This window comes from Microcaecilia unicolor, chromosome 8, assembly GCF_901765095.1.
Source record: "Microcaecilia unicolor chromosome 8, aMicUni1.1, whole genome shotgun sequence".
Taxonomy (NCBI): Eukaryota; Metazoa; Chordata; class Amphibia; order Gymnophiona; family Siphonopidae; genus Microcaecilia; species Microcaecilia unicolor.
Window position 1 is genome coordinate 153467765 of NC_044038.1, and position 18040 is coordinate 153485804.

The 18040-nt window shown below is 42.7% G+C and overlaps 1 protein-coding gene across 1 annotated transcript in view; it reads right to left on the reverse strand.

Moving 5' to 3' along the window:
* Positions 1 to 18040, reverse strand: part of PDGFRB (platelet derived growth factor receptor beta) — a 95430-nt gene that overhangs the window by 22146 nt on the left and 55244 nt on the right. Inside the window, exons 14-18 of the mRNA XM_030211629.1 lie at positions 16246 to 16356; positions 14609 to 14762; positions 13861 to 14024; positions 6676 to 6794; positions 3121 to 3243 (exon numbers count right to left, since the gene is read on the reverse strand). Of these exons, the coding sequence (XP_030067489.1) occupies positions 3121 to 3243; positions 6676 to 6794; positions 13861 to 14024; positions 14609 to 14762; positions 16246 to 16356 (671 nt within the window). The remainder of the gene's footprint in view (positions 1 to 3120; positions 3244 to 6675; positions 6795 to 13860; positions 14025 to 14608; positions 14763 to 16245; positions 16357 to 18040) is intronic.

Sequence of the window (18040 nt, forward strand, 5' to 3'; positions counted from 1 at the left end):
ATCAGCTGATTCAGCTTTCTTCTTGCCCGTGCAGCGCCTTCGGACAGAGGAGAGAGGCGCTGCACGGGCCCGGTAAGAGGAAGGGGGGCCCGATGGAGGAGGGGAATGGCGGCGACGACCCCAAAAGGGGGCGGGGCACGGACGGAGGATGTCGGGAGGCGGAGCTGAGGTGAGAGAGTAGTGAGGAAGGGAGGGGGGCAGGGGCTTCTAGAAGTTTGCTTTTTCGGGGTGGGGGGAGCGGCGGAAAGTGGGGAGCAGCGGGGGGGGGGGGGGGGGGCAAGGCCGTCCGTACAGGACGCTCCTGATGAGTGCCCTTGCCCCCTCCCGATCCTTTTTTAATTTTTATTTTGATTTGGGAGCCATGTGCTTGCGATTTGACTGTGTTTTGAACGTTTCTGGCATGCGCAGAGCAGCCAGCATAACGCTTGGCTGCTTTGCGCATGCTTTACGAGCCGATTACCGACGGGGATTGGTGCATCGTTCTTTCCAATACCGCACCAAACTTTTTGGGGCTGTGTTTTTGGAGCATGCTTCGTTATTTGAAATTCGGTAAAGGTTTTAACGTTTCTGATTTTTTTACGTTTGCTTGATGCATCTACCCCTTAATCCACTTTCTTAACCAGTTAGAGGACTGCATATTGCCGTTAACCACTTAAGTGCTGGATCTGTCCACACTCTGCCCCGGGCCACCCTTAACCTAGCTGGTTAATGCTTTCGCAGTCAGAGGCAGAGGGAGAGTGTGTATTGTTTGTTTTTTATGTTTGCCCATGAAAATCATTTTTAAAAGGAGTGGTTAAAACCACAATTTAATGCAAAAAAAAAAAAAAACAAACAGTTATTTGGGGATACAGAATCCAAAGCATATATAAGGTAATGATGTATGGCCAGCAGGCACGAGACCTGAGGGTTTATCAAGCAATATGGCAGACTACACAGGGAAGGGTATAATCTGCAGAAAAAAAAAAAGGAAGTGCTAATACCTTTTTACAAATCATTGGTAAGCCTGCCTCTGTTGTGTTGTGCTCAGCTATGGGAGCAACATCGCCAAAAGGATTTATGATAAGGTGCAGCATTCCAGATGAGGGTTATGAAGCTGATGTAGACCAGTGTTTCCCAACTTCTTCAAGTCAAATACCCCCTAAGTCGAACAAACTTCAACCTAGTCCTCATGAGTGCCAATCAGCAGATTCTTTGAAATGGGTATTCCAAAAACTGACATATTTTAATCAGGAAATAGAAAGTACAATTATTTTTTCTACCTTTGTTGTCATTTTAGGTTTCTAATTGTATTGGCCTGAGCTTTGGTTTCTGCTTTCCTCCATCTTTTCTCAAGTTTTGTTATTTTTCTCTCTCCTCCTTTTCCTTTCAGCTTTCTTCAATTTATTTTACTGCCTCTCTGTTCAGATTTAATTCCTTCTTATTATCCAGTCTTCAATTTCCCTCTTTTTACTGCATCTTCTTATATTTTTTCATCTCTTTCCCTCACCCTGGTTCTCCTATTCCTCTTATTCCCCAGTCTTTCACTAACTCTATCTTCTTCCACCTTTCCTTCCAGCACCTCCTCTTTTTCTCTCCCCACCTTCCATCCAGCATCTCGCCTTTCACTCTACCTCTCACCTTTCCCTACCACAGCGTCTTTGTTCCTCCCAGCCCTGCTGCTGCTGCTTCTCCAGACCAGAAGCAGCAAAACAACCTGAAGGACTACAATCTCCATGTGCGAGCTGTCAGCTCTGCTAGTCCACTGGTTCAAAACAGAAAGTTAACGCCAGAGGGGATGGGGGACGGCAGAGTCAACAGTGCGCAAATGGAGACTACGGCCACTGCTACTGCTGGTCTTGAGAAACAACAGCAGTGGAGGGGGTGGCAACTGAAGAAAGGAGAGGAAGGTCTGCTACATACCCCCTGCTGACGCCTCGCGTACCCCTTGGAATACACATACCGCATGTTGAGAACCTCTGATGGTATCTATCTATCCAACAGGAGATGAGGAAATTGAAGATATGACAGAGACTTTTAAGCTACTTGAAATGAATACAGATTGTAAGCTCTTCTGAGCAGGGACCGTCCTTATTCGTTAATTTGTACAGCGCTGCGTAACCCTTGTAGCACTCTAAAAATGTTAAGTAGTAGTAGTAGTAGATGCGCAAGAGGCAGGCATTCCTCAGTAGAAAGGAAGTCCTGCTTAGAGGAAATAGACTCAGGAAAAACATGAGGAAACATTTCTCCACAGAAAGAGTATTAGGCACATGGAGCAGTTTCCCAGTGGAAAGGAATATCTATTCCCGTGAATGAATAGATACAGATGGGCTGGAGTGTAAATTTTAAGGGATTTTGACGTTAGCGTCAGAACTTAGTACAGTGCTGGGCAGACTTCTACGGTCTGTGCCCTGAGAATGGCAAGGACAAACCAAACTCGGGTATAAAGTATCGCATACCATGTAAAATGAGTTTAACATGTTGGGCAGACTGGATGGGCCATACAGGTCTTTATCTGCCATCGTTTACTATGTTACTATGTAAAGGCAGTTTCGAATTCAGGCAAAGGACAAGCTTTGGGGGAACAGTTGTAAAGTTGTATCATGGAAGAGCTACTATACTGCAGCTGGAAGGGTGAATGGCTACAGTAGACCAGTGCGGTAGTGAGGGCAGCTGACACCCGGGGCGGGTTGCCGCTCCGGAGGGGGAGGGTGCGCCATGCTGCACCCGGGGGGGGGGGGGGGGTGCAGCATGGCGCACCCTCCCCCTCCGGAGCGCACCCCCCGGAGCGCGTATTTACGAAGGAAAGCGACGAGGGAAAGCGGCGAGGGATGGGCGGGAGGGCCGAACCGCCCCAAGTGCATGTCGCTGGGAGCTGTGTCGGCTCCGCTGGTTCCCTGCTCTCTCTGCCCTGGAACAGGAAGTAACCTGTTCCGGGGCAGAGGGAGCAGGGAACCAGCGGAGCTGACACCCCCCAGCGGCGTGCACCCGGGGCGGACCGCCCCACCTTCCTACGCCACTGCAGTAGACTGGTTTTTCGGTCTACTTTTCAGTGAGATACAAGAATGCATAAATAAATAAATTAGCTACCATCATACTCTGTGCTTTTATAGGTCCTGCTTTATGACAGGATCAGATACCTACGCTGCCTTTGGAAATGTAGTTTGAATCCCGCATGATGTCTCTTGCAAGGCCAAAGTCACAAATCTTCACCAGTTTTCCTTCACAGATCAGGACATTTCTTGCAGCCAGATCACGGTGAACACACTGATAGGAGAAAAAAAAAAAGTAAGCTCCCTTTACTGTCAGCACTGAATGCAACCTTATCATGATATCACATTTCAAGCTTTAAAAGAACAGATCATGTTTCACCCTTGTTTCAGAAATGCCATTGGCTTCCCATCAAGCAAAGAGTCATTCATAAACTTCATACCCTTATGTTAAAGACTTTACAGCTGGGCTTTCCTGATTATTTGGCTAATCTTACAATTCCATACTCACCCATACGTTTATTATGATCACTCAATGATTGCCGTTTAGTTTTGCCAAATTCCAATAGAATTCAATAGACACTGTGCCTTTTGCTTCATTGCCCCTGATTATTGGAACTCCCTCCCTCAAGATATATGTGCAGAGCTATCTTTTAAAAAGTTTAAGTCCATGTTAAAGACTTGGCTATTCTGTCAGGCTTTTAATCTCTCAAATTAGTCACTTGTAGATTATTGCTGCTGGTTTAAAACCCTAATCCCTCTCTCTCTTCGGTCTTTCTTGGTATGACTATGTACTGGCAATACCTGTTTGAATGCTTACTACTTTCCTATCAGAACATTGCTGTTCCTTCATTTTTTCTATTATTTTTGCTGTTGTTTTAGATTGTAAACCGCCTAGTTCTTCATGTTAGTTAAGGTGGTATAGCAAGTTACTGTAAATAAATAAATAAATAAAGGAATAATTAACTAATGGTTAGCACACTGAAGGGCCCTTTTACAAAGGCGCATAAGGCGCAACTTGCATGGAGTGCATGCCAAAATGAGACTACTGCCAGGCTAACGCGCCTCCCTGGCGGTATTTTCAGATTTGGGGCATGCCTATACCACCTGGAAGATTTATTTATTTATTTCCTCCAAGTGCGTCATTTCGGCACTTGACGCATGGTGACTGGTCACTGAGCGAGTCCTTACCGCTAGATCAATGGGTAGCGTTAAGGGCTCAGGACAGTTTTAGGCGCACGCTGGTTTCAGTTTTACTGCATTCCTTTTTCCTGTCCCATTAAAAAAAAAGCCTTTTTGCAGATGCAGTAAAACTGGCCCAGCGCGTGCCCAATACATGTGCCTACACTACCACAGGCCATTTTTTACCATGGCTTAGTAAACAAGTCCAAGAGTAAGGGTGAACCAACTCTTGCAGCCGAATGGGTAGTTTACAAATCTTTATTAGGCACCACTCAATTTTGGCAGGTTTGACAGTGACTTTATAGATACCACAGCATTCGTAGTGGTATAGGTTTTGGTATTTTACTGTTTCGTTTCTGCACCAACTCATACTATTTTTGCCCTTCTAGAGTATTTGAGCCCTGAAGCAGATGGGTGTTTCTCGTCAAAACACGGCCCTGTGTTAGGTCTGCTGAAAGAGTGGTGCCTAATAAAGATTTATAAACTACCCAGATTTTCAGAAAGATTTTGATAAAGTTCCTCATGAAAGACTCTAGAGAAAATTAAAGAGTCATGGGATAGGAGTCAATGTGCTGGTGTGGATTTGGAATTGGTTACTGGACAGAAAACAGAGGATAGGGTTATATGGTCATTTCTCTCAATGAAGGGGGGTGAACAATGGAGTACCACATGGATCAGTACTGGGACCTGTGCTATTTAACATATCTATAAACGGCAAGTGAGGTGATTAAATTTGTAGATGACACAAAACTGTGAAATATAGCAGGAAGACCTTAGGAAATTGGGAGACTGGGCATCCAAATGGCAGATGACATTTAATGTGGATAAATGCAAGGGGATGCACATTGGAAAGAATAATCTGAATCATAGTTACCTGATGCTAAGGTCTACCTTGGGGGTCAGCAACCAAGAAAATGATCTAGATGTCGTTGTAGATAATACGCTGAAACTTTCTACTTAATATAAGGCAGTGGCCAAAAGAGCAAACAGGATGCTAGGAATTATTAGGAAAAGGATGGTGAATAAGACTGAAAATACTAATGCCTCTGTATCACACCATGGTGCGACCTCATCTTGAGTACTGCGTTCAGTTCTGGTCACCATATCTCAAACAAGATATAGCAGAATTAGAAAAGGTTCAAAGAGGAGCGACCAACATGATAAAGGAGATGGAACTCCTCTCATATGAGGAAAGGCTAAAGAGGTTAGGGCTCTTCAGCTTGGAAAACAGACAAATGAGGGAAGTTATGATTGAGGTCTACAAAAACCTGAGTGGTGTAGAACGAGTAGAAGTAAATTGATTTTTTACTCATTCCAAAAGTACAAAGACTAGGGGACACTCAAAGAAGTTACATGGAAATATTTTTAAAACAAATAGGAGGAAATATTTTCTCACTCAACGAATAGTTAAGCTCTGGAACTTTTTGCCAGAGGATTTAGTAACAGTTTGGACAAGTTCCTGGAAACAGACATGGGGAAGCTACTGCTTGCCCTGGGATTGGCAGCATGGAGTGTTGCCATAATTTGGCTACTGTTGGAAACAGGATACTGGGCTAGATGGACCATTGGTCTGACCCAGTATGGCTACTCTTATGTTCTTATGTATCCATTCGGCTGCGAGAGTCTTTTTGGTTCACCCCTACTCTTGGACTTGCCTGCATATCTTATAAAATATACATGTACATATCAACTCCACTTCTGTTTTGCCCAAGCTCTGCCCCCAGGAATGCCTACATATGAGCCGTGTAAACGTATGTGCAATATTTCCATACGTGTACTTTTTATGCATGAATATGGCCATGGAATTGTATAAAAAGCCCTTTACACATGTGCAACAGGCTTTACATGTGAAGATCTTTTCTAAAAGCACCTCTTTATGGGTCATTTTTAAAGTTTATATGGCACAAGTACAAGTATGCAAGCAATGTCATTCTGCTTATATTTTTTACCAATGACTATATTTGGATCTATGCGCATACTTTTGGAATTTCAAAATTATGCAAGTAAAATGTTTCAAAATGTTGTGTATTCCAAAAAAACAAGTCTAAATGTTTGCATGGACTTTTCAGGAAGCAATTTTTAAAGGGAAAGTAAGTGCCCATACTAAGGGGTCCTTTTACTAAGATACACTAACAGATTTAGCTGCAAAGTAGTAAATTTTAAATGAATCGGAGAAAATATTTCTTCACTCAACATGTAATTAAACTCTGGAATTCATTGCCAGAGAATGTAGTAAAATCAGTTAGCTTAGCGGGGTTTAGAAAAGGTTTGGCTGGCTATGTAAAGGAAAAGTCCGTTGACCATTATAAAAATGGACTTGGGGAAAATCCACTGATTATTTCTAGAATAAGCAGCATAAAATGTATTGTACTTTTTTGGGATTTTGCCAGGTACTTGTGACCTGGATTGGTCACTGTTGGAAACAGATTGCTGGGCTTGATGGACCTTTGGTCTATCCCAGTATGGCAATACTTATGTACATATGTACTTATATATGTATGAGAATGCTGAGATGATGTGTACTCACATTTTTGGAAGCCAGGAACTCCATCCCATTAGCCACTTGGTAGCTGAACCCAACAAGATCCATAAAGCTAAGGAGAGGAGATTCATTTATTAGGATGGCGTTACTGGTCCTTTCTGGAGCTGGACAAGAAGAGAGAAACAAGGTCAATTATGTACATGTGAAGCCTCATTTTTTCATAAGAGGTCTAGGTAGGAATTGGGATGCCTCAGTCGGGATATTCACAATTCAATATTCAATGTGATTTCACCATGCAGGAAAGACTTCTGTCTGGATAAATTGCTTTTGCAGGCAGCCACTAGGGGCAGGATCAAGTGAGTTCACTTCTGTCCCCATTGCTCCACTGGACCACCAAGGACTTCAGGCAGGCCTGGGAGGGGGGCTATCCTGAGTTGGAGGTGGTGGTGGAAGTGGAAGGGGGTATAGAACTGCAAGGGGTGGGGATCGGGTTGGGGAGCTATGGACTTCTTCGTAGGGGGAGTAGGAGGGAGATTAGAAGGAAACTAAATACTTTTTTTAAATGTAGGTCCTAGCCAATATTCAGCCAGAGCCCTTATAAGACAATTATGCGAGCCCTGGCTGAATATCGACTGGAACCGGCATAAACTCTGGTTGCCATCACTCTGTCAAGTAGGTCCAGATATTGAATGCTGGTGCCCAGACATAGCCTGGCACTGAATATCTGGGGCTGGTCAGTGTATAAAATAAGAACTAACTGCCACGGGCTGAATATTAATCCCCATGGTGAACTGCCACACCAGCAAATACCTCCTTAATGAGTTTGGAAACTGCTTTACTCCAAGCTCAGTCTTATAGAGGTGTTTGCAATAATCTACCTGAGTTGCAGAGTTTTCAAGTCTCTGTGAATCAGTGGGGTAGCTACAAGAGGGCCCTGAGGCTTGGGACCCCCACTTTCAGCTCAGGCTCCCTCCAAAGCTGTATCATCCACTCAATGGTTGGTGGAGATGCCGAAGCCCTGTCAAGGAAATTCACTGCCCAAACTGCCCTATTCCTCTTCATGCTGCTTCATAAATGAAGAAGTCAGCGGTGTGCTTCTACTGCTGACGCCAGCATGCTCGGGGAGTGCTGGCATTGACAGCTGGAGGCATTCTGCCGACTTCCTTGCACCTGAGGCAGCATGAGGGGGAAGGGGGCGGCGTGGTCAGTGGATTTCTTCAGCCAGCAAAGGAATGATAATTAATGCAGTGGGGAGGGGGAGGCTCCCCCAGTTCACCCCTGCCCCCCCTCTAAAATGGACTGCTGGCTACACCCCTGCTATGAGGGAGACTCATATCCTTCTGGCACTTAGGACTACATCCAATAAATGGCATCTACAAAATCAGCGCAAAAAAATAATAATTGCGCATAGCACCAGGAACTACAACTACTTTTTGGCGTGACCAACAATATCCTGGTGGAAATACCCGTGTCTAAATTAGGCATAGATCACCTTTACTCAAAGTAAGCATAAACTGCGGGCATTCCACTGATCTGCCCATGACCCTCACATGGCAGTACCTCCTTTATGGATCCGCACATAAAATGTATGCGTGGATCTGGTCGTGTAAATTTATGTGTATGCATTTTAATTAATGCCAATTAGCACTGGTAATTGTCAGCAGTCAATTATCAACACTAGTTGGCTCATTATTCAATTAAATTGTGCCCAAATTTGCATGCATAATTTTTAGTGACTTTTATAGACTTTTGGGGGAATAGTAACATAGTAATTGTCGGCAGATAAAGACCTGCACAGGCCATCCAATCTCCACAGAATTGAATCTGGCATTCTGCAGAGGTTCTACTTTTTCATGATTAAACACTGGCATCAAAACAGGGCAGTTGGCAACTTGCCTTCCAACCTCATGTAATAAAGAACTGGACACTGGGGTTGTAGAGAGTCCTAAAAAGTCCAAAGATTCTTGCATGTTGTTAGCTGTATAACACAGATAAAACCACTCAAAGTTAAGGGTGACCACGCCTCCCTGTGGCAGCAACAGTAACTGCAGTCAGGACCAGAAATAATGGTGGCCAACTCTGGAATGGTTTATGGGTTTTAATTTTAATTTTTTATTTATGAAATTTGAATTTATGTGCATTACAACACATGCACAAATGAAAATAAGAAAAATAATAAAAACAAAGCAAAAATGATCTCAAACAAACCTATAGTTATTAGTCCACAAGTAGCGGATCCAAGATCAGAAATAAAATTAAAGGAAAAATGTTCCAGATAAACCAGAAATATTTCATATAGCAGTGTGCAAGAGAGTTCAAACTAGCTGGTGGAGGCAGATAACATTCTACTTAACATTGCCATTATTAGATGAGGAACTTTCCCTAGAAACTAAAAAAAAAATCAATCAATGCTTAGGCTCAAAAAATAGGAAATTAGCAGAATCTCAAGTAATAAAACATTTACATAGAATTCTCAAAGAATAGGTTGCTGCAAGAGCCAAGACTTGAGGCCGCAAGGCCAAAAAGTCCTTCCTCATTTTCTGGGTCTCACTGCATGTTAGGAAAAACTCGTATTTTAGACCCTAAGAAAACCACATCCATTTTCCTGAAGTATGAACGTAAGATTATTTCCATCAAGTTGAAGTGCAAATGTGATCAATGTTCTTTTTTCAGTCACAACTTCAAGAGAGCTTTCTAAAAAGCTCTCAATTCCATAGTCTCATGAGATCATTCTTCCAAAGCTTTAACTCTTGATGACAAAGAGATATAATGAGTCTTAGTTACTGGTGGTAAATTATTACTAGGACCAGTGCATTTTTTCTAGCGAAAAAGGTGCCGGTACTCAAATGCCAGGCCACCCTTCAGGGGTGGGGTGATCACTGAGGGACCCACCCCACAATAATCAGGCCCCCTGCAAACAGTCACAGAATCTATGACAAGGCAGAATTGGTGTGTAGAGCCTGAGCTTTTTCATTAAAATACGAGGACCATAGATCAATTTTAGTAGACAATGGAAAAGATGCTGGTACTCAGTACCCCCTCAAAAAAAGCCCTGACTAGGACACTCCAAATCCTCCATTAAATATTTCTGTAATATAACCATTGGGTTTATCACCAGAGACTTAGGAAAGTTTAGAAAGTGAAGATTCAAAACTTTACTGAGGTTCTCCAATTGCTCATATTTCTTGACCAAACCAGCTTGCACAGTAGTATAAATTTTAGTTGTCGACTGAAGATCTTTAAATTCCATCTCCTACTTACTAACTTGTGAGACGTGCTGAGATTGAATCACCACTTTTTCTCAAAGAAGTGCACTAACTCTGCCTAAATCCTCAGAAACCTTAGCAGAAAATGATGATAAAGAATGCTCCAAGACCTCAATGGCCTCCCTTAATGCAGCAAAGGTACCTATAGCCATAGAACTCAATCCAGCTCTAGCTAATGCTCCTCCATTTGCTCCCTCACTGGTTCTTCCAGCTACTTTCAAGAGGGGGGTAGAAAATGCTGCCGGGTCTCCCTCGATGACAGCATAGGAGCCAACATTTCAAAATTATTGGGGTGCTAAGCCCAGTGGAAATAACCCCTCCCTGGACACATTCAATGAATATTCTCTACATTGGGGGTGCTCAAGCACCCACAGCACCCACAGAGTCGGCTCCTATGGATGACAGGGAGATGCACATCACCACTCTTTGTGTCTGCCTGCATGTCCTACAGCAGGAAGGAGAAGCTGCTGAGTCGAGGGGGGGGGGGTACTCGCTCTTCGTGGCTCAAAGAAACCTCATTTGCACTCCTCTCCGATGGAAATGGAAATGCCGAAGAGAAACACCCGCTCACTGGAGCAATTCCATATGACTCCAGCGTCGGCTGGAGCAAGGCTATCATCATACCGGAGGCAGGAGGAATTCCTCTGGTCTTAGGCCATCTCTTCTACCCCATAACACCAGGAAAGATTCCAGTCAGTACTTAGAAGAGAGTCGTTCAAATGCTACTGCCTATGGCGCCATCTTGGATCCATAAATACCATTTATTGTTTAATTTATTGATAGCCTGTTTAATCCAAGATGGACTACAATCACAACATACATAAATCAACAAATAAATTATAAAAATGTTACATAAACTCAAACATGTCAAATTCCAGACAAGATGCTGTACAGTGAAAATCCCTCTGTTCAAGACACATATTTAACATTGTCCAACCAAAACATTCTAGGCTCCTTTTACAAAGCCACATTAGCAATTCTGACATGGTAAATGCGACAAAGCCCATTCAGTTCCTATGGTCCTCATTGCATTTGCTGTGCTGGAATTGCTAGCACAGCTTTGTAAAAGGAGCCCTCTATCTCAGCCTCCGCTATCCTATTCAAATCATATGCTTATTTGTTTAGCTTGTACCATAAGGTAACAAAGGGGCCCTTTTACTAAGCTGCGCAGTTACCGCCTGGCTACCGCGTGTCTCGGACGGTAATTTCGTTTTCTATGCGCGTCTGCTATGTGCACTAGAAAATAATTTTTACTTTCCTGTGCCTGGCAGAAACCAGGTGGTAATCATTAGTCTACGTGCGTAAATGATTACCACATAGTTACCACATGACACCTTACCACTAACTTAATAGGTGGAGGTAAGGTCTCAGACCCAAAATGTACGCGTGCCAATTTTTATTTTGTCACACGTCCATTTTCGGCAAAAATAATAAAAAGGTCTTTTTTACAGGCGTGCTGAAAAATGGATCTGCATGCACCCAAAGCATTTGCCTTCACTAGCGCAGCCCATTTTTCAGCATACCTTAGTAAAAAGGATTCCATAAACAAGTAGCTCTTTAGCTGCCTCTTAAAGGTGGGTGTATTGACCTGTGTTCTGAAATAAAATGGCAACTCATTCCATTCACAAGGTCCTGCAATTGTAAAAGTGCTGTTTCTTGAGTCTTCAAACCTTATTCTATACAAAGAAAGAATGGTAAAAGAAAAGTGCGTTCTCTGATTGGAGCAAGTTACCTGCTTCATAAATTTTTAGTGCTGTTGCTAAATAGTGTTCTGACTCATTAAGTAGACTTCCGTAAATTACTAAAGACTAAATTGTTCAAAGAGACGTACCTAAAAGATCCTTCATAATGACCAGACATCAAAACCTTACCAATTCAAGTTAACATTGAACTCTTTTTATTTGTTAACTTTATTCACATGACTACTGTTGAATGTTTTTACATCTACCCTTGACCATTAATGCCTGAAGTGAACTACATATCTACTTCTTATAACTTATCTTATATTTTCTGTACTGAAATGCAATAATACTCTGTATTTCTCATTCCGGAACGGCGATCGCCATTACGGCATAATGTAAGCCACATTGAGCCTGCAAATAGGTGGGAAAATGTGGGATACAAATGCTGCAAATAAATAAATAAATATTTTAAACCTAATCCAGGACACCATAAAAACCAATGAAACATGATAAGATATGGAATAACATGCCAGAAATGAGAATCTGTGGCTCTGAAACTGGTCAGGCACACAAGTGGGTGTCTCCGAAGCTAAGGGCTGCTCAACCGTTCGTACTGGTCACAATTTTTAGAGCAACCCACGCTGACAGAATGAGAGTTGTTAGTTCAAAAGAACAGATTGGCCAGAACGACTTGATCAACAGCACTATTGTTATATTTGTAAACTGCTGTGACGGATTGTCCAAACAGCGATATATCAAGCAAACTAAACTGTCTGCTGCTGAAGCTTGATCCAGGCAGAATTGGGAAGCAAAGGTATGGAGTGAGGGAGGGAGTCATTGCTTTGCAGACGGTAACAAATGATGCAGACTTTAGCAGAGCTACAGTGGCTACATTAGCTGCGATCTGAAGAGACTTCACTCTAGAGTTGAGAGGAGCATCCTTTGGTTGACAACAGAACTGGATGAAGAAAGTGAGCTAGATTCCTCACGGTACCCGGTCAAAATAGCCCCGACAAAAAAAGCTTCAAACAAAAAAAGTTCCTGACATAATAGCCCCTGACATAACAGCCACGGTGAAAATGGCCAGCCCACAATATAGCCCTTGACAAATTAGCCCCCTGACAAAAGAGCCTGATCAGGCTGTCCAGTATATGGCACTGCATTTTTTCTAGGGGGCTATTTTGTTAAGGGGGCTATTTTGTCAAGGGTTATTTTGTGGGAGGGGCCATTTTGTCAAGGGCTATTTTGTCAGGACTACTATGTCAGGGTGCTATTGCTCACATTCTTAATGCGACTGCTGCACCAGACCTATTGGGATCAAATGAGGCAACAACTGCATAGACCTTCTGATCAGCTCAGTCCATTTAAGGTAGTAGGCAAGAGCAAGCTTACAGTCCAGAGTGTAAAGAGCTCTTTGTTCAGCGTACGAACATCGCTTGGCCATACAATCACTTTTTCTTACTTGATCCAACTTGGAAGAGCACCTTTCTTTGCTTTGGCTCCTTCACTTCTCAACCTTTATAGAAATCTGCCTGGAAAACTCACTTTTTCACTCAAGCTTACTTGAGCCAGGTGAGGAAACTATGGGGCTCATTTTCAAAGCATTTAGACTTACCAAGTTCTACAGGTTATTTCGTAAGTAACTTCGTAAGTCTAAGGGGGTCTTTTACAAAGGCACGCTCGTGTTTTTAGCCCATGCTAATGATTAGCGTGTGCTAAACACTAGAGACACCCATAGGAAGATATGTGTGCTAAAAGTGCTAGTGTGCTTTTCTAAAAGGACCCCTAATTAATAATGTTGGATTCCACATGTAGATGGCCTGGATTAAGTTCTCCTGTTGTGTTCAAATGTCTTTATTAAATTTTAACAGAACAACAATGAACAGTTTAAAATATAGGAAATCAATACAATGAATTAACAGAAGATCAGAAACTAAGGTCGGACACTGGGCACATGGACATCAGACTGCCCATCTCTACCTTTACAGTTTGGAAACTGTTGTGAGTCAGGAGGTCTCTGTAAGAAGGGCTTCTGATTCTAGACCTGTTAGCTGTGTTTAAGTGGGTGATTTAATCAAGCTTAATTCAGATGAAAAGAGGCAGTGTAATATGATATTTTGTTCACTTAACTAGGGGATCTTATCTCTCAGGATGAAGTTTGGGGTAGCAACGCTGTGCAGTGATTCTTCCACTACAACTAGATGGAGGCCAATTAAGATGTCACAAAGCATGGTTGGGTGTTGAACAGAATTTAATGAAAGCCATCTCCTGTATCCCCTTACCTGAAGGGGAGTAGCTCTCCAGTTCATAGGGTGTTCCATAATTGGAGGGCTCAATGTCAGCATATTTGACTTCTCCCTTCATATCTAACATGGGGACATAGTCCACTTCATCTTTGGTCATGTCCATGTAGCCCCCATCACTCTCCACTGACAAAGAGGTGTGACTGCAAAGGAGAGAAAGAATTATTGAACATAAATGCCAATCACAGGATTATGGATACAGTAAGACGGAAGCTTAGCCTTTTAAACTCTCCTGGAATTAAATACATGGCTCTAGTGATATCTATTTTAAAGTATTCCTGGGATGCTTGAGTTTGCAGACTGGATTAACCATACTCAGGTATGCCAGTTAATAAATTAACAGAAGGAAGTAAAGGTCTAAACTAACCTGACACTTAGCTTTCCTCTTGTCACATTAAAAAGATCAGTGCTAGACAGGGCCCGCATTAGAGGGAAGTAAGCAGGGCAATTGCCCTGGGCCCACATGCCACAGGGGACTCCTTGATTACTCAAACTGAAGGAGATAAGATGTAGCCTGTAGGTAGGCTTTGGAGCCCCTTCACTAGTTTCTGCCCTGGGCCCCTGCATGTGTAATACTGGTCCTTACTAGTCCATATTCTTCCTCTAGCATGAAAAGCAGTTTTTAAATAACATCAGGTGAGAACCACATTCCCAGACCTCAAATGAGGATGGCATGATTCCATAGATGATCAAAATACATGAGTAAAAACATGATGAAAGTCAGTACCTTTGCATTCTCTTCTCACTGGAGGAATTGCTGTATATTTCATTATCTTTCCTCCCCTTGTCACTGAAATATTGTAGGAAGGTGTGTTTGTTCCTGTGCAAATAATCTACAAGGTCTCCATATCGACAGTATTCAGTTATAATGTAGGTAGGGCCTTTGTGGAAAAAAAAGAAATAGTTTATTTTTTAATAAGATAAAAAAAAAAAAAAAAACATGTATTCTAAAAAGAGAATAAAAGAAGAAATGGAAATTACCATCCAGAAACAAAAGGAAAACAGTACAATCCATAAAGCCAACATTACACAAAGGGAAGGACACAAATAAAAACCATCAATGCAATCATTAAAGAATAACATGGGTCTATAAACAAACCAATTTCATCCAGCCCATTACCATTTCAAAACTCCAATCCTCAATCCCCACTATCCCCATAAATCAGAAGAAAAAAGTGAACATTCATTTCTTTCTTTCCAAAAGAAATTTTTCAAAGTGTGCAGGATTCAGGAAAGAGTATATGCTATATTGAAACTATGATAAACATTTATAGGTGAACCTTAAAAACAGGTAGTCCCTAGCAGTGGTGTAGCTACAGGGGGCCTTGGGGGCCTGGGCCCCCCAAATTGGATCCTGGACTATTGGTTTGGCTGGTGGGGGTCCCCAAGCCTCACCAACTGAAGCCTTTCTTCAGCTCTGTTCTCTGCGCATTGCCTGCACGTGACATGAGAGGAAGCAGGGCAGGCAATGCGCAGAGAACAGTGCTGGAGGGGGTTGGGGACCCCTGGCAGCCAAGGTGCGTGGGGTTGCAGCAGGAACTATGCCCCCCCAACTTTGTGCTCCGGACCCCCAAACTTTGAGGTCTGGCTATGCCCCTGGTCCCTAGAGCCAAAACTTGAGGCTTCAAAACAAGAAAAGTCTTCCTCCACAGCTGGATAGGATGTGACACATCTGAAAACACCTGCACCCTTTGGTCACAAAATAAAGTATTTTAATTCTTAAAGTATTAAGAAATAGTTTTGATTGAATCAGATTTTAGACATATTTAATATCTCATGGAGAACAGACATTTGTACTGTTTTACTGGTATATAAAATTCTAAATAGACACAGAAGCCTTTATCTGCAAACTGTTCTACACCATTGATGCCACAGTCTTTGGCATGAGGACACAAGGTTGTGGTTCAGCATGATGGACCGGAACAGGTAGGGGTGTAGCCAGACAACAGATTTGGGTGGGCCTAGGTAAGTAGTGGGTGGGCACCAAGTTTTCTCCCTCCCTCCCAACCACCACCCAAAAAAAATCTCAGCGGTCGGGAAAACGCTTCTTTCCACCTTGGCAGTCTGCAGCAGGCATGCATTGAAAACTGAGCATCCACAGGTGCCAGTAGCGTTTTCGTTACCATCAGGGGGAAGTCTTCAGCTGGCCGAGCTTGGGATCCTCACCAGCTACCGCTAAATGTATGCTACTGTTGGGTGGGCCTGAGCCCTAAATGAGTGGGCCCCAGCCCACCCCGGCCCACCTGTGGCTACGCCACTGGAACAGGATACAGAACAATAGTGACAATGCAGGAGTGGTGAAGCAATGTAAGAAGGTACTGCAGCTGCCCTCCTGTAGCACTGGTTGGTGAGATCATACTCTACCTCCTTTGGTGCATGCTGCTAGCAAGTTCACAATATTTAGGTGAGGGCCCAAATGGCTCATGATTTTCAGCTCAGACATCAAGGCTTGTTTCTCACTGGTCCTTGCGGTAGCTAGAAAAATATCGAAAACATGGAAAAGTAAATCCCATAATACTTGCAGTTGGAAGATGATGAGCAACCAATATGGTTCCTGAGAAGCTCTGATTAGTATTAACACAGGAGAGCTTATCAATAATCCTCCTGATACTCGGCCTCCAGCTGTGAGCGTTTTGTTGCCCGATGCCAGCATTATTCCGGATATTTAATGGTGGGCCCTGTTTTGGCTTCGGCATTGAATATCCTTTTTTTTTTTTTTGAGCCAGCTAACACATAGCCAGTTAAGTCAATATTCCGCCCCTGACCGCATAAGCCCAACTGCTTAAAGATAGGACTGCTATTTGTGAAGCCCGGTTTAAGGGGGTTTCTTATGCGGAGAGCGGCTGAATATTGGCACTTAATCTGCCTCTGCCTCTGGAATGCCCACGAGTTAGTCGCTTTTGAATTCAGTTAAGTACTGCTGAAAATGCACAGATAGCCATGAACAAGTGATTTAACCAGTTGGCATCTGTTTCTGGCCTATTAAATCGTTTTGAATATCGGCCAGAAGGTCTATTTACATGCTTGATAAGAACAAACAATGAAGCGTATCTTGAAGATATTTAGTACAAGCTGCTGTGGAAGAGGAAAAAATATTGAGCCAAGTCTGACCCCTGCAGGTCACAGATATGAGGCTCCTATTTACAATGAGGCCGATATTCAGACTGCAGGAGTTAGCCTGGCTAACTCCTGTGGTCAGCACTAAAACAGGATTTATTTATTTATTTATTTATTTATTATGCTTTATTTACCACGTTTTTTTTAAATTCTTATTTAATCAAACATGAGCAGTAAAAATATTCAAATAACAATACAAAGTATGGCATATAGTATACTACTTACAATGTCAAACAATATGCAATAGAACATTTTAATTGACAGTGAAGGGTATAAGCAAAGATGGAACATACAGATAGGTAAGAGAGTAAGAGGAGTTAGAAAGTAAGGTGATTGATTTAAAGAAAGTTGCACATGAGGTCAGAGAGATGGTTAAATATTATCTCAGCTAGGGTAGGAGTGGATAAACATGTCCTGCTGAAGTATGCGCAACCCGTGTCACTCCTTGTGTGTGTGAGTCAGACTAACAAGTTAGGATATTCAATGCTGGGCTGTTTCCAGTGACCAGCATAGAATATCTGGTTTAATTTTGGCTAGTTAGATTTTGACTGGCCAAGCTGATATTCAGCACTGGCCAGTCAAAGTCAAACTGGCCAAAGAGAGGATAGCCTTGCACTCAGCCAAATATGGCCACTAAAATTAAGTGGTTTGCCCCTGAAGAAGCCCTGTGGTGGTGAAACGGGTCCGTTGGGCAGGGAAGCCTGATGGCGACTGCTTTGCAGCTAAGTGATGTTTAACATTATGGGCAATGTAGCTTTTGATATTTAATATTTGATATTTAATACTTGATTTGTTTGTTACAAAATTTGAGCACATAGGAGGATGGTGAGAAAGTGACCAGTGATTGATTTGCAGTGACGCTCATGTAGAGCACAACTTGTTCAGCATTATTGCTGTATGTCACTTATCTGAGGTCCTTTCCACTTTTCCTTATCACTGTTTTTGAACAGGGTTCCCATTCATATAAACCCGCTCTTTTCTTGTTTGATACACTAAATTAAGTGGCCATGCGCCAAAAATCGGCAGATAACTGATTATATCA